Genomic DNA, 17,592 nt, shown 5'->3' with positions numbered 1-17,592 from the left:
AAAGATATCAACGTGTCTTCACGTCATTTCCTTTAGGAAATCTCAAAATTCTATTAATGTTTAAATGTTCGTGTGTTTCATGAATACTATAACAAGTATTTACTCTGATGGTTATTTCTTTTTATAGGAATAAAATAAATACTAATGTTAGAATTTAAGCTCCATGAAGGCAGAATTCTGTCTGTTCACCATTTAGCCATACTATTTCATGTATTACATATTCTATCTACTATCATCAGACATAAAAAAAATTTAAAGGAAGCTAGGAAGTAAACTGAAGAAAAGATAAGTGAATTAAAAAAGCATACTTTGTAAGTAAATCACTTCTCTGTAATTTCCCCAGCTTTGTGAATCTGCAAATAAATAAGATTTTTCATTATCAACTTTCTATAACTATTAAATTGTTTCACATATGAATACAGATGCTCCTTAACCTACACTGATAAATCCATTGTATGTTGAAAATATCTTAAGTCAAAATTACGTCTAATAACTTTCATCCTACTAAACATCATAGCTTAGCCTACCCTACCTTAAGCATGCTCAGAATACTTACATTAGTCTACACTTGAGCAAAACCATCTAACACAAAGCTTATCTTATAATGAAGTGTTGACTATCTCATGTAATTTATTGAATACTGCATTGAAAGCTAAAGAGAGCAGTTGTATGGGTACTCAAAGTAAGGTTTCTACTAAATGTGTATCGCTTTCTCACCATCCTAAAGTCAAAGAATTCTAAGTTGAACTATCATAAATTGGGAAAATTCTGTATATGAAATCATCAATATTATCAGAAATTTAAAGGTTAAAAAGTAATAATACAAAAGCTGGTTCTGGATTTAGATTTTGTCAAAAGCAAAAAATAAATATTTCACTGCTATTTGCTTACATTTATATTTAATCTCCTGTCATGTTATAATTACTACTTCATTTTTATTTCCCTCAAAATATTATAACTCTTTGGAAACAATGGTCTTCTGCCCATTTTCCACCTGCTGAATTACATCTATCCATGCCTAAATAAAATACGTTCCTATTAAAATTCTCTAATGGATTTATTTAAGAAATCTGTCAATCACTAATAGAACCTACAATATCAGTAGTACAAGGTTCTTACTTGTCCAAATGTAGAGGCCTAGGTTATCTAATATCACAGACAAAACAAAAATATACATTTTTAACTTCGAATTGTGCTCTCAGGTCTGCATGTGAATATACCTGTATTACAGCTTCATGGTTTTAACAAAAATGTGTCTCAGTCAATGATCAAAAAGAGTGTTCCAATACCATAGTTACCTAATTAATATCATGATCAATTACTGTAATGATGAAGAAAGAAAGTGACACAGGTTTTTGAAAAATCCAGTAAGAAATCAGTGAAGAGCACCAAAATGGTCCAAGTAGAAAGACTAAGCCTTCTCTTTTATTAAAGTGTAGACTGGGAATGCAAAGTAATTGGCTCCTTCTATAAATTGGAGAGGCAGGACTGGTGTAGTTTTTACACACAGCTCTAACTGCTTCTTCCTCTTCAATTAGTTAATAACTGAGAATTAAACAGGAAAAAGAAAAAACAAAAGGAACAATTGAATAAAGAAATTATTTTTCAGGAAAATCTATGATACCATAGAGATTCCTATGCTATGCTTAGGATCCTAAACTATGCTTAGGATCAGAATATAACAAAAATATAGTAATCAGACATGATTTTTAAATATTGAACATTCAGGTATTAGAAATTTAAATATGAATTCCAATAAATTAAAAATTACATACTTTGGTTACATTAGATTAAGTTCACCTCAGACTAAGCTCTTTGAAAGTTATTGGTAGGTGCCAATAAATCTTAATAGCTTATGAGATTATCACAAAGAAATGAAAATTCAGCTCTGCCACTAGTATCTTCAGAAAAAGAAGGGGAAAAGAGTTGCTTATGTACAAACTTTAATTCTACTAAAAGGTATAGTTTTATATTAAATAATACATTATTCCATATAGTGATTCCATATTGAATACTCTTCATCAAACCTTGCATCTCACACATCACAGGCATCAACCAACAGATTTCCTCATTAATTAAAGAATGATACAACACTTTTAACACTTACTTTGATGGCTAACAACAAAAGATAATAGATTTGCCTTGAGTTTAATTGCACTACATGTACACATTAAAGAGTCTTCAGGAATATCACACCTCTCAAAGACACGTCCTGTTGGTTGACTTTAATAAACTCCTCCCATATTTGAATTCTGTACCATCCATAATTCTCATTCTAGAATACCACTCCCTCTATCACTATATGGGTAACCTGAAAATCCACACTCAAACTACACTGTGACACAACTCCCATTCTCCAACTTTGATACATATAACCTTCTAAACCTCTCCTCTTCCCATCAAGTCCTCCTAAGAATTTCTAAGACTACTGACACACACACACACACACACACACACACACACACAGACACTCAAAATCTCAGCCCTGCCACTTACAAGTCTGTAACTTTGGATAATTTACTTAGGCTCTTTGTACCTCAATTTCCTCATCTATAAAATGGGATTAGTAACTACCTCACAGGATTATTACGAGGATTAAATGATCTAATTTTTGTAAAGCACTTAGAATAGTGATTGACACATTCTGCTTACTGTAATTACTATTAAATATTTTCAATATTATTTCCCAAATTTATAGATTTCACCCCATTAAATTTGAGGGTATTATAAAAACAAACATCACTCTTTTCAGAGCAATTCAAATCTCTCCTAGAAACACACTCACACAGAAGAGAGCTCCACCACCACCACCACACACACACACACACACAAACCTCCAGTGCACAGTATACCAGAATCTTTGGAGAACAAACTTTTGCGTGCTAAGAATGTTATTATAGAAGAGAAAAAGCTTATGGCAAAATGGGTAATTCAAGCATAAGTGAGGCACAAACTAACAATTTGCCTGCCGCTTTTACAAAGAGCAGAGGCATGATATGCAAAAAAAAATATTTTTTCAAGGAATTAAGTTTTCTTGAACAGATTTGAATCTGAAACCACTCTGAAAAGCAACCTGCTCACTTCTTGGACCAATCCATTTACCATGAAAAAAAAAGTTAGGAAAAAACACTTTCTTTGTACCACCAACTAAAAGTAAAAGCAGTAAGATGATCCCAAATTTTCACTATTTTATAAATTCACATACTTCAAAATATCACGCAGCTTTTCAATTAATAAGGGAATAAATCCCAAAACTCATTAACTAATTTTCTTCAGATTCTCAATGGCCAATAATCTCTTTTAAGGAAAACCTTGCTTATTTAAAGAAATACTACTACTATAAGAAAAAAAAAGATACTACATGCTATACTGATAACTACTGTAAGTTCAGCTCCACCTATAGTTCCCCCTTTGAAAATGTAACCTATTTCCAGACAGCTAAATGTGCTTCTCTACCCTAAGAATAAATTTCTCTTACCATTTATAGGTAATATAAGTAACATTTTGTTGTTAAGTAAAATTGAGATACACTTTTAATCCATATGCTGTGTGATACAAAAATCTAAATTTTACTTCCTTTGATATTCAAAGTAAGCAGGTATATTTATAACTGCAGATGAAGGCCAAATGTACAGCACTAGTAAAAGTACCCCACAAAGTTAAAACAAAAACAAAAAACTACAACTAAAAATTAATTTAATTCCAGCATAGAAATCTGAACACCATGACATTTTTATTGTTACCTTTTAAACGCTTCTGCTGGGTTTCTCTCACACTCGCCAGGCTGTAAGAGGCTTTGGACGGCTGGATCCCTCAGCTTGTCTTCATATCCTGGGAGTTGTCCACTGCGGCAGATCTGGGATACTAGACCTCTAATAAACCCTCCAACACACAAAGTATCCGAGTCCTGGGCTTTGCAGAAATGAAAAGCCAAAGCTTGGCGATGTAAACCTCTCTGCAAACTTGTAGGTGAACTTGGCCATAAGAGTTCAGTACATAGGGCCGTCTTGCCACTGCCAGGCCCTCCTACCAACAACACACCCCAGGCACCTCCCTTTCCAGAGACACCACTAGCATTATTCCCAGAATTCATTACAAGTGATGGTGCATTGACAGCACTATTGCAGCAGTTACTTTTCTCCTGGAGGCAATGCTGAAGCTTGTGGAAAACCCACTCCCTACAGTAAAATTGCTTCCCTTGCAGTAAACTGGTTTGAGCCATTTTGCAGACTTTCTCTTCCCAAGGATTAGTCATAATAGGCTTTTAATCTTCATTTGCTAGAGTCTGGATACATCAACACAGGTTTTTTCATCCATTATGACACAAGATGCATATTAAGTTGACTGAATGACAGAGTAACTAAAAAAATTCAACAACCACAGAGTTCCTTTGTCACCAGAACATGCATGACTTTATTTGGTTCCTTAGGCTTGATTAATAGTCTATAGATTAGTTTAGTTGTTGAACTGAAGGAGAAATGCCTGATTCCACAGCTCAGCAACACTTTTCCTATATCTTAATGAGTCACATAACTCCATGGTTATAACTGGAGTTTATGTGATTGTGGATGTTTCAAGTACAGAGACGAGACAATACATCTGGAAAACTAAAGAAAAAAACCAATCTTTCAATTTGTATAAAATGCTTTTCCAGATTCCAAGTGTTAATTCTGCATCTGACAATTAGATTCAGAAAAGAGGTCCATTGCATTAAATGCCATCAGAGAGATTACGTTTATACGGTATGAGGTACAGAATGTGAGTAGCTCTGTATTTCTCGTTGAAGGATGATCACTCAGAGTACTAGATCTTGCCACTTTCAGGCATCTGGGCAGCTGCCAGGGCACTGTTTCAGATTATAGAGTCTCTTATGTGGCAGAAATGACAGACCTTCTTAATTCAAAGCATTCATAAAATGCATTTTTCAAGACAGCAGACTCTTAATAAACCTGTTCGCAGGTTTCTTGGTTTTAAGACGTCCAGGTTTTCAAAAATTTCCACAAGTAACTAAAAGAAAACAAACAAACAAAAACCTCAGTGCAAAACATCATATGTTAAAAACTTATTAAGGTCAATAATCTCAAAACTCCACGTACTTCATTCACCTTTGGCACTTTCAAAAAGTTGGACAAATACCCCTGAAATAATCACATTCTCCTTTCTGCATTTTCCTTCCCCATTTTTACGCTTCCCAAACAGCCACATTTCAATCAAGTTACCCAAGATTTTTTTCAACTTTACCATATCAAGGGGTGGGGGAGATACTTTACGTACATACAGTCCTTAACTCCAGCCAAAACGCTCATTCCCAATAGACTGGTAGAACAGCGCCAGCTGCGGAAGCTCTATTAACTTATGCAGTCCAGTCAGTCAAGGACTGTCTACTACTTCAGACACACTTCTTTGTTGATAGTTTGCAAAAATCTAGGGGAAGATTACCAGGGTCGCAGTTGGATGGCAAACAGCTTAAAAAAAAATGAGGGATGATAGTTCTTATACGAATGATAAATCAAACACAAGTAAAATGTGAATCTTCCCTTCCTCTGGGCCAAGGATGGAGGTCAGGGATAAAATCTACCACTCTGGCTGGAGAATAGGTTGCCAGGGAGAAATTCCTTCCAAGGCAGGAAAGGGATAAAGAGTAGAGTGCTCTGGTGCTAGTGGGTGTCTGCCCACAGGTCCGGCCTCCAGTTTCAGCTGACAGACAAAAGGAACTCCGGGATTCCCAGCGCAGGGAAGCACCTTGGGTTTGAACCTCCCCTAGGAGCCACAGGGGGGCCACCTCGGAGAGGCCACGAGCGAAGGTGCAGCCTCCACGCCGAGGTCTGCCCTTCCCGAGGCTGGGAGCGCCTCTGCACCCCGCCCCGCCCCGAGATTGGGGTGTGTCTTTTGAAGGGGGAGGGGGTGCCCGAGGTCCTTGCCAATCCCAGACGAGGGGTCGCCTCCCGGTCGGCTTCCGCCTCTGCGCTCTCGCCCGGTACCCCGCTCCCGCTCCCACCCGGCCGACGGCAGAGCGAGGAAAGAGGGCAAATCTGGAGCTCGAGGCCGGAGAGGGTGGGTGGCTGGGACAGGACCAAGCCCCGGCCTCAGCCTCCCAGCGTCCAACCTGAGGGAGGAGCCTCACTTCCACCGACGCTGCCGCCCCCCGGATACCTCGGCCCTAGCTGCCTCCGTGGCCGCCGCCGCCGCTGCTGCGGACTCTCAGTCTCAAACACTTGCTTCGCTGAAAAGCCGCCGCCAGCAGCGCTCCCGGGACTCCAACAGTAGCCGCCTCCTCCGCCAGGTCCGGGGCACACTCCCAGCTCCGGATCCTCCTCTTGGCCCCCGGTGGCTGCCAGTTCCAGCTTTCCCAGCAGAATCAGTCGTGCTTGTCCCAACCCCCACCGGCCAACCACCGCCGCCGCCGCCGTCAGGGCAGTGACTGTCTCCGGCAGCCCCCGGCCTGCCGGCTCCGCCCCGCCCCGCGCCGCGGCCCCGCCCGCCTGGCCCAGGCCCCGCCCCCGCCCCGCCACTCAGCCTTTCTTTGCCCGCCGGCTCCGCCCCCGCGTTTCTCCCCTCCCCCACCGCGCCCGTCCGCAGCAGCCTGTGCCTGGGCGTGTGCGGGCGCCTGGGATCTGCTACCGGCACTGTGAGGAGACCAGTCCCGGGGCGGTGTTGGGGCCCCGCCTTTCCTAGGGGAGGCGGAGAACGGGGCGGGGGCTGCGTTCTCACGTCCCCGTCCTCACGCGAGTCGTTGCCCCCACCCTCCCCGTCGCCACTGGGCCCTGATCCTTCCTTTGTCTTCCCGGCCGGAGGGAATCGCCGGCTGTTGGGCCGTCTCTGCTCCTGGGAGGGGCAGTTGGGTAGGGGGAGATTGTCTTTTGCCTCTCTGCTCAACCCTCTTGCCTCTCCCTTAACCCCCTTGCTTCCAAAGCCACTTCAGGCCCCGTTCTGCCCCTCAGTCGTCTGGTCTTCTTTCAGTCCATTAAATTCCAGGGATGCTTTTACTTTGGCTGAGACGAAGAGAAGGAAGGAAAGGACTGGGAAGACTGTTGCAAAAATAGAAATAGTGTGGGTAAAGGGCGACATTCCTAGCAGCCTCATGAAAAGGAAGTGGCCTCCATCAGGTGGAGGTTGACAGCAGTCTTGACTAGGTCTCAGGCCCCTGCTCTTCAGGTCCACCTGATCACTCCCAGCATCCACTAAGCGGGGAAAGGTCCATGGTCATGAGGAATCAGAGGAAATGTCCTAGAGGGCCTGCTCACAGGGCCCTGTTGGACTAAGCATATCAGTTGTTCGCACTCACTGGACCTGAGCTGCTTAGATTCCAAATTTCTGCCAGGAAGATGAGTATACCGTCAACTGATGGAATAAGAAATAGCATCTTTTAATTTTAATTGTTTACGCCAAAATCCAGAGTACTCTGTCTCCCATACCTCATTGACTTGAATGTGTTTATTTGCCAAAATATTAAGCCAGTCTCCCATCAGGTTTTAGGAATTCCATAGTATAGCTATCACATTAAGACACATGGGTAAATAGATCGTGTTTGTGAGTACTCTTTCATGTTGTTTGTTCGTGGCAATTTACTGATTGTAATGTTTAATTTTAATTCATGAATCCTAAATTTTGGGCTTCTTCCCAAAAACACAAGCAAAGGAGGCAGAGTATACATTCTCTAAAATTAGGGGAATGAAAATTGATTTTTAAAAAGCTACTATTTTGATTTATTTTTGCTTACGCAGTTTTAATTATCACTTAGCTTGTTTGCCAGGCAGCTTAACAGTCATTTAATAGGTTGACTCCTTCAGTTTTATGGTTGTAAAATTTTATGTTTAGAGAAAAAATTAAATGAGAAATATGTATGTCACATTATCATTTCTATTAAGCCATTAGCTAACACAATAATTAAAATAATTTCTGCCCAGTAGAGAAGTTATTGAAACTTTTTGTTTAGTGGGTCATTTAAGATAACTAAGTACTATCATGGGATGCTGCTTTGTTTGTTTGTTTGTTTCTTTTTTTGAGACGGAGTTTCGCTGTTGTTACCCAGGCTGGAGTGCAATGGCGCAATCTCGGCTCACTGCAACCTCCGCCTCCTGGGTTCAAGCAGTTCTGCCTCAACTTCCTGAGTAGCTGGGACTAGAGGCGCGAGCCACCATGCCCAGCTAATTTTTTCGATGCTGTTTTAAATAACATCATCTATAACTAAGCTGTAATTAATCTTCAGACCTATTTAGAATTTTATGTTTTTTACTTTAAAGTTTATTTCACATTTTATTTTTATTGCTTTTTTTTGCTTTCTTTAATAGAAAATCCTTAACAGTGACATATATATATAATTTTATGAAACTGCTTTTTATCAATTACCTACATGTTAAATGTGACATAAGCAGAATACTTACTCTTTACTTTAATCAGTTTCTTATTTGTATTTTCTTCAATACCAGATAACTGGGATTTTTCCAAAGAATGCAATTTTTTTTCAATGTGGCCTTTCTTATTTTTAATTTATTCAAAAAATGTCCTGAAATCTTTATAGTTTCACATAGATTTGAAATTACTGACAGCTTTAACAAATGCTTCTCTGCGAACTATAATGTTTTAAATGGAAAATTAAGTGGTAAGATACATATTAAGCTCACCAAACTCTGCTAAATAAAATCTACTCTTTATTCTAATTTATCTATACTGAAATGTACAAATTTTTCAGTCCAAATATTTTCTTAGCTGTTGTCTTTTTTAAACCTCACTCAGTTGTATTGTACAACAAGCATTTTTACAAGACAAAGCTCATCATATGTCTTTAAAATATGTGGTTATTTTGATGGTTTCAATTAAGTTTAAATACTACAAAATTATGTCATCTTAATTTTAATCCATTTAGATACAAAATATAGTTACCCAATTAGAAGTAATAGCTCCATCAAGAGATTCCACAGGTTGAGATATTCCAAAGCACAGTTATAAGTTTCAAAAGTTAGGTTTTTTATAATGTCTGTGTTCTCATCATAGAGTACATTCAGTTCCTTGTTTGGTAGCGGTAGATTCCAATTTCTTTCTATTTGCAAACTCTGTTTTTAATGAGTACAACAATACCTAAAAACTGCAAAAGTTGAATACTTTGATTTTAGAGTTCCAATGATTTTACATGACAGGCTATGAAAATATAGAGGACTCATTTTAGTCCTCTAAATTAACTAGTATAAGTCACTCAGCTTTATTTACAAAGTGATGTTTTATCCTTGGCAGTGTTTCAGGTTATGCCACAAATTTAAAAAACTCTGCACTGTACAAAAAGCATTCAGCCTACTTGCTATATAGTCTACTACAGGATACATCAGTCTCTATTTCACATATTTCAGGTATGCCTCACACATAATTTTTACATTTACTACTGATTCTCAGAAGTGGCATTCAGGTGGCTTCTTGCATGTGGAAGTCAGCTGCAGCAAGCCTGGTCACACTGAACTGCTATAGCATGTGTCTAACAGGATCAGCAGCCTTGAGAGTTTCTCTGATTACTACCAAGCCCAGGATTTGATATATATTATATGTATGTGTATGTAGGTGTGTGTATATGTGTATATGTATCAACCACCTTGATGGTATGATGATCAACCATCAAGCTGTATTTTGTTTTTTTTGACTAGCAGCCTACACACTATTATTCAAAGGATAGTTACTTTGAATCTGGAAAAGTTATTGCTGGCAGACTTTCAGATTTCTCCACAAATTTAAAGAACTGTTTATTTCATCTCATATACTATTTAATGAGACCATGGCAGAAGCTGAAAATAAAACAGCGGAGGTCTACCAAACCATCCCAGATCATTGTAACACTACTATTAACAACAATGTTATGTTTACATAAATACATATTTTGTTAGTTATGTTCGTTCGACTTGATGGAGACCTAGACTATAGAAAAACTTTGATTGACATGGGAGGCATAATGATAGGAACGTCCAGCTGTGGCTACCCTCTTAAATACCCTTTTAAAAGAATGCTTATTTAAGCCTTACATTTTAAAAGTAATTGTTGCCAGCTGTATTCATTCCTGTCCTTGAAAACAAGCCTAGAATAGCTGTTGCTTATAAAATGTGTCAGAGATAGGCCTTTCCTTCAAATAATAAACAAATCCCCAAATAAGATTTATCTTGCAGAATTACCAGTGAAGGGAAATGAAGACTCATTAGCTATAGTTACTGTGACTAGTTACAGTGCTTCCTTCACCTTTACCCTTCACTTTTTTCCATGTTCTGAGATAGAGCAGAAACTCTTAGTAGATCCTCAAATTACACCAACAGTACACATGACAGCACGGATCTGAAATTCCTATTCTCAAATATTAGGCAAGAAATTTAAAGAAGCAAATTAGGATTCTCTAACATACCCCTCTATTGCATTCCCATAATTGCTTTTTCCTTCATTTTCTTCTATGAATCTATAGGTAGTTTAAATGACCTCCCCAAGCCAACCACCAAAATCGCCATCACCCTTTCATCAAATCTCAGATCCCAATAAATATCCTCCATCAAGTATTCTTTGAACTATATTTTAAATAGCTAAGAACAGTTGGAACTGGCTTTATATCCCAGTAGTAAGTTATATCCCCGAGTCCTGTGTCAGTCATGGTCACATGCAATAATAGCAATAATTACATGTAATCATATTAATTTGAAAATACTTCAATGTCATCTGTTAAGGTAAACTTTCTCAATTATGTCCACTATGCATCCTTTGACCAGATTTTGGTGAATCATTAGATAAATTAAATACTTGCTTTGTTGCAAATAATCTATTAATTTGACAGATTCCCAAGTACATGAGAGACGTTATTTTATTTATTGTCCTCAGAGTCTCTGTTCTTCTAGAACCACATGTTATTTTTTCTTTGTCCAAGTCTCTGTTACTTGCTAAGCATGCCTTGGCATTGGTAACCACGGAAAGGTAGACTGCATTAATTTGGAAGATTAATATTTTGTACTAAAAAGCATAAAAATAAATGGAACACAGAGTCTGTGGGAATAACACATAAGACATTTTCCTAAGGTCACAGAGGCTCTTGTAAATATCACAAACTGAACTGATGATATGGGCAGGAACAGCCATGCAGCATAGCAGACCGAGAGGCCTACGGCTTGGTGGTTGCTTCTCAGAAAATTTTGTTTTGTTTTTTTCTAAGTTAGGCTAAATGGTAAATGCCCACCAGGAAGCAATTCATAATATCCTCACTAGTCAGTCAATTTTATCTAGGTGCTTGTATTTCTTGTTAGTTCTGTCCAGTCAGCTTAATATATGATCATTCCTTTGGAATGTTAAGATATATTTTTATTTTCATTTAATATTGATGAAACCTCTTCTGTTTTTAAAATTATTCTGTCAGAAAAATGTAATTGAAATCACAAGTCTAGATTAAATTGGTTGAGGAACACTGTATGCCAAGTGGTTTTTGTTTTGTTTTTGACACAGGATCTTGCTCTATCACCCAGGCTGGAGTCTAGTGGCACAATCTCAGTTTACTGCTACCTCCCCCCTCAGGCTCTGGGATAGCTGGGACCACAGGCATGTGCCACCAAGACTAGCTAATCTTTTCTTTTTTCTTTTTCTTTTCTGTGTGTGTGTGTGTGTGTTTTTGTTTTTGTTTTTTTTTTTTTTTTGTTTTTTTTTTTTTGAGACAGAGTCTAGCTCTATTGCCCAAGCTGGAGTGCAGTGTTGCAGTCTTGGCTCACTGCAACCTCTGCCTCCCAGGTTCAAGTGATTCTTCTGCCTTGGCCTCCCAAGTAGCTGGAATTACAGACATGCACCATCATTCCAGCTAATTTTTGTATTTTTACTAGAGATGGCATTTTGCCATGTTGGCCAAACTCCTGACCTCAGGTGATCCACCCGCCTCGGCCTCCCAAAGTGCTGGGATTACAGGTGTAAGTCACCGCACCCGGTTCTAGCTAATCTTTGTATTTTTAGTAGAGATGGGGTTTTGCATGTTGCCCAGGCTGGTCCGGAACTCCTGAACTCAAGGGATCTGCTGCCTCAGTCTCCCAAAGTGCTGAGAGTACAGGCACAAGCCAGTGCACCAGGACCCAAGTATTTTAACTATGAAGCACAAGACCCCTATTCTAAAACAGCAATGATCGTACTGAATAATCGTTCAATAAACATACTGAAAATACCAACCTACAGTTATTTTCTAAGTACATGTGTAGATTTCTACACTCTTGAGAAAGAAAGCCATGATTTTATGCCTTTTTTCCAATGTGCTGTGTGTGGTAGCTAGACTCCAAAGATGCCCCCAGTGAGCCATGCCTCCTGGAATTCATGTCCTTAAGCAGTCACTTCATATTGTATCTGATCTTGCCTTGCATTAACCATTGGAATGTAGCAGAAGTAACAGTGTGCAAGTTTTAATTTTGAAGATGATTGGTAGTTTCTGCAACCTACTTTGGAATGTTCACTTGTAGAAACCATCATTAAAGAAATTTGGCTACCCTACTGCAAAGGCCATGCAGAGGAGCCACACAAGGAGGCCCCAGGAAATGGCCCTGAGATCACATGGAGAGATGGAGAGGCCCAGCCTAGAATCCCAGTGGGCAGGGTGATGGTAGGGGGACCCTTCTGATGACTCTAGCCCCAGCCAACACTCAACCCAACTTTGTGAAGAACCCCAAGTGAAACAATTGTTTACCTGACCCAATCAAACTTCAGAACTATGAGATTCTAAAATTATTGCAGTTTTAGCCTCTAAGATATAGATTTTTTTTTTGTTAGTAAATACCTAAAACACTACCTGATAGAAATAGGAAATCTCTTAGTGTTCCACAAATACTAAATGTAACTTCTGATTTCTCTCTTCATCCAGTCTGTTGGGCAAATGGTATATGGAGAAATGGAGCAATATGCCCTTGTTTATACCATCCTAGTCTTATTTGATGCATATATTATCTATTTGCAAAATATTTAAAGAGACAAGATAAAGGTTAAATGAATTTTTAAGGTCATTTAGACTGAATGGGAATGTATGCTTATTTTCAAGTGTCTTTTCTCTCTATTACACACTCCTTATCTCATTAGAAACCTTTAATCAACAAGGAAGCCTCTGATTCTAGCCTATTAGGCAGCCATTTGTTGTTTCCAGACATACAAAAACATCTGGCTCTGGCATAATGCTTCATAATACATGAGAGTCTGAGGCGCCCCTCTCAATTCACCTGCAAAGTTTTATAAATTAGCTGGTTGTGGTGGGTGCCTGTAATTCCAGCTACTTGGGAGGCTGAGGCAGGAGAATCACTTGAACATGAGAAGCAGAGGTTGCAGTGAGCCAAGATTGTGCCACTGCACTTCAGCCTAGGGGACAAGAGTGAGACTTTGTTTCAAAAAAAGGAATGATATACCAGGGAGGGTAGCGTAACACAGTCTAAATCAGAAGCACTTTATCTCAGTAATGCTATGTAAGTTCTGAATGCCTGGAGTTTGTAACTGATTCAAAATTTAGAAAGAAGGAGAATCATTGTTTTCCTAGCATTAAACTTAAGGAAAAGCTTTTGTTTAATTTGTTTTTTTTCCATAAAAAAAGGGGGATTCTATATTTGCTCATTATTGTCTATATATTTATATTCCATATTTGCACATTATTAAGAAAAGTATACACAGCTAAAATATAAATGATTCAAGTGAACAAACAAATTAATATTTTACTCAAGAGTTTATGTTTAGTGCTACAGTATTTAAACATGGAGATAAACTAGTTCATTAGAACTCAGGGATCATAATTTTATGTGAGAGTTCCATCAAATTTATTGTTATGATCTCAAAAAGCTAATAATAAAAGTAAATATTTGCAGACAAATAAGGTGGATTAAGACCCCAAGGAAGTGGCAAGGGAAGAAATCATCTTCCCACTTAGAGACTTTAAAAAAGAGAGAGAATCTTTTTTTGTAAAAGACCACATGGAAGAAAGAAAGGGTGTATGGTTTGGAGATATTTGCGGGAGAAGACATCTAAGAAGCAGCTTGTCTATAAGGTAGAAACATCATTTGAACATTACGAGTTTTATGGTTTAAGACAGTATAGTCTTGGTCAGGGCCACCACATGCATGTGCAGGCTGTGTGCTGCACAACTTCAAGGGACACCATTCGAATGGACTACAATGTGCTTCACATGAAATAGGGTCCATTGACGTTGTGAACTCAGTTAAAGAGCATGTTTGAGTATTTGTAACAAAAGCCAAGTTTTAAGATTTGATACACAAAAGTTTATTTCTCTTGTCTAATAAAAACCCCATAGCTTATATGGTAGCTCCACAATGCCATCAGGAACTGACCTTCTTCCTCTTCTGCCATCTTGAATAACTTTCATTTTAATTTTCACTTCACCCTTTGGTAAGATAACCAACTTATTCCATGTTGCCTAGGGTTTTCTCCGTTTTAAAAGGAAAAGTTACATGTATAAGTAAACTCCACACAGTCCCTTATTTCACCAGGAGGGTTGGTCACCCCACAGGGTCTCAAAATGGCATTCTACCTCCAGCTTCTCTTAACCATTAGAAACAGAAGATGAGGGAAGAAGTAGTGAATAAGTGGTAAGTGGCACCTGTATCAGGAAAGTAAACCTTTTTCGGTAATTGTCAGCACATTTGTATTTACATCTAATTTACCAGAACTACATAAGATAGATAGGGAAATAGATTATATTAGCTAGACACATTGCTGCTCTAAAAAAAAATCAGAGTTCTATTAATATTGGAAATACTTAGATAAATTAGGAAGAAATTAGAAATGTCTGTACAATTTTGAGGCTTTCTGTAGTATTCTCAGCATCTCTGGAACACAGTGCAGACAAGGCAAACTAGGGCTAGGGATTGGCAAAAAACAATACTGGAAGGTTAAGGACTCATTATTTAGGGGTATGGATATCATTATTGAAATGATTCATTATGCAATACATACTGGGGAGAAATTTAATAAAACCAGGAATAGTGTTATCTATTGAGAAAATGATAGAAAGGATAAGAATTTAGAATAAAATATCAAGATTTTTTTTTTGGTCCTGGGGAAAATACCTGAATGAGAAAGTGACTTCTTTCATTTTATTGGAAACAGATTGTTTGCCTTTAACTTAATATTTATCAAGTAGTTCTCTTTTGTTCATTTTAAAGTTCTAAACTTTAAGGAGGAAATTTTATTGAAAATTTATATTTAAATGATATTTCTGTTACACTGATAACAAATTAACAAAGAATTTAACAATGAAAAGGAAAATCAAATAAAAAAAGAGATTTGATTTGATAACTGAAAGATTTAAAAAAATTTATTATAATGAATATGTGTGTGCAAAGTTTAGCTAAGCATTTTAATGTCCCATGAAAGTTTGAATATATTATGGATCAAAAATGAAAACCATTCATCTGCAAGTCATAAGTGACAACTGAATTGAAAACATCACCTTTTACTTAAATTAGACCACATTAGAATTAGTATTATATGCATTTATTCTGACTGGGAATGTATAGTGCAGTAAGAATCCCTATGAAAGAAATAATGTTTATATGTGAATGTTCCAATTTGAATGAACAATTCCATTAGTTATGGTTAATGGGATTAAAATACAATTTAATCCAATCCAGTGATATTTAAATACATATAGAATTACCAAAATATAATAGGTCTGGAATTATTCAAAATTTTCTTTGTGCCTACAAATAAATGAAAATGAAATGACAGACTTAATAGACTAAGATTGTGAACTTGCTGATAGTAGGAATTTTCAAACATCATGGTAAAATATAAAACAACCTTTTGGGAACAAATAACATAAATTTGATTTTAAGGTGTGGACCTCATTTTGATTAAATACTATTATATTAAATGTTTTTTTCTTTTTTCTTTTCTTTTTTTTTTTGTGAGATGAGTTTCTCTCTGTCATCCAGGCTGGAGTTCAGTGATAGGATCTTGTCTCACTTCAACCTCTGCCTTCTGGGTTCAAGCAATTCTCCCACCTCAGCCTCCTGAGTAGCTGGAATTACGGGCACGCAACATCACACCTGGCTAAGTTTTTTATATTTTCAGTAGAGAAGGGGTTTCACTGTGTTGGCCAGGCTGCTCTCAAACTCCTGACCTCAGGTGATCTGCCCACCTCAGCCTCTCAAAGCGTTGGGATTACAGGCATGAGCCACCACACCTGGCTAAATATTATTTCTTTCATTATATTATACTTAGCATCTGTTAGAGGATTAAAAAAGATCTATAATAGATAATATAGATATGTCATAATTGTTTTTGAGTCAGGACATGAACATAAAATGATTAATTTCTCAGTGGAAGAATCCTCCTTTATTATAACATTAAAAGTGCAAATTAGAGATTCTGTATATTTACATAAAGATGGTTGATATGATTTGGATATTTGTCTCACCCAACTGTCATGTTTAAATGTTATACCCAGTATTGAAGGTGGGGCCTAGAGGGAGTTGTCTGGGTCATGGGCATGAATTCCTGACAGCTTGTTTGTGCCCTATGGCTTGCTTGTGCTATGTTTGCTAAAGTGAGTTCTCATGAGATCTGATTGTTTAAATGTATATGGAACCTTCCCCAATCCTCTCTCTTGCTCTTGACATGTGAGGTGCCTGCTCCTGCTTCACCTTTTGCTGTGAGTAAAAACTCCTTGAGTCCTCTCTATAAGCTGAGCAGATGCCAGCTCCATACTTATACAGTTTGCATAACCATGAGCCAATTAAACCTCTTTTCTTTATAAGTTACTTAGTCTCAGGTATACCTTTAAAGCAACACAAGAATGGCCTGACACAATGGTCAAGAAATTCCACTGACAACATTATAAGAATTTGAGATGGAGAAAAATAACAAGATAAGCTTACTATGCAGCTAAAGAAAGCAATTACCAATCAATGTACAATAGCTGCATCCCAGTTTGTAATCAGCTGAGGCAGGTACTCTTTTGCTTCTCAGAGTCTGCATTCCTAGATTTGAGCACCATTTCCTACACTGGCATGCACCAGTTTTACCCCAAAGAATTTTTGACTTCTTCTAATCAGGAGAAATCAAGAAAAAGCAGAAAAAAAGTAGAGTAGAACAAACAATAGCTGAACAAGTGGCTACCTATCCCTAAAAAATTGAAGATGGATATAAGCCTGTGAGCTTGTGTACTGATAAAATGATCCTGGAACTTTTGACTTCTTCAAAGGAAAACCAAATCTATATGTCATTTTTGTATAATATAAATGTGTTAAAAATATTTTAATTACAAAATTATTGTAGAAAAATAAATTTTTCTGAAGATGAATATTATCTCCTTTTGACCCAGGGAGTAGAAGAAAAATATCATTAAAATATTGATAAAAAATGTCTCCTTCTTAGGACTTTTGTCAAAAGGACTCGGTAGTAAAGGGGAAAATTTTTGAAAGAGAACTTGCTTTTTGCCCCAAATCAGCTTTTTATGGGGTAATAGATTTTTGATATCTGTTGCAACATCGCATACCATAACCTAAGGCTTAGTGGCTTGAAACAACACTGATTTATAATTTCTCACAGGTCTGTAGGTTGCCTGGGTGTTTTCTTCTTCTAATCTCACCTGGGCTTTATGCAGTTGAAGCCAGC

At 37.8% G+C, this 17,592-nt stretch overlaps 1 protein-coding gene across 1 annotated transcript in view; it reads right to left on the bottom strand.

Moving 5' to 3' along the window:
* ANKRD50 (ankyrin repeat domain 50) overlaps nucleotides 1-6,423 on the bottom strand; it is a 43,235-nt gene extending 36,812 nt beyond the window's left edge. The window contains exons 1-2 of the mRNA XM_003732434.5: nucleotides 6,154-6,423; nucleotides 3,744-5,007 (exon numbers count right to left, since the gene is read on the bottom strand). Of these exons, the coding sequence (XP_003732482.1) occupies nucleotides 3,744-4,255 (512 nt within the window). The 5' untranslated portion in view covers nucleotides 4,256-5,007; nucleotides 6,154-6,423. The remainder of the gene's footprint in view (nucleotides 1-3,743; nucleotides 5,008-6,153) is intronic.
* Between the last annotated feature and the right edge of the window lie 11,169 nt (nucleotides 6,424-17,592).

Source organism: Callithrix jacchus, chromosome 3 (assembly GCF_049354715.1).
Source record: "Callithrix jacchus isolate 240 chromosome 3, calJac240_pri, whole genome shotgun sequence".
NCBI lineage: Eukaryota > Metazoa > Chordata > Mammalia > Primates > Cebidae > Callithrix > Callithrix jacchus.
This window is presented reverse-complemented; position numbering and strand designations above follow the sequence as displayed.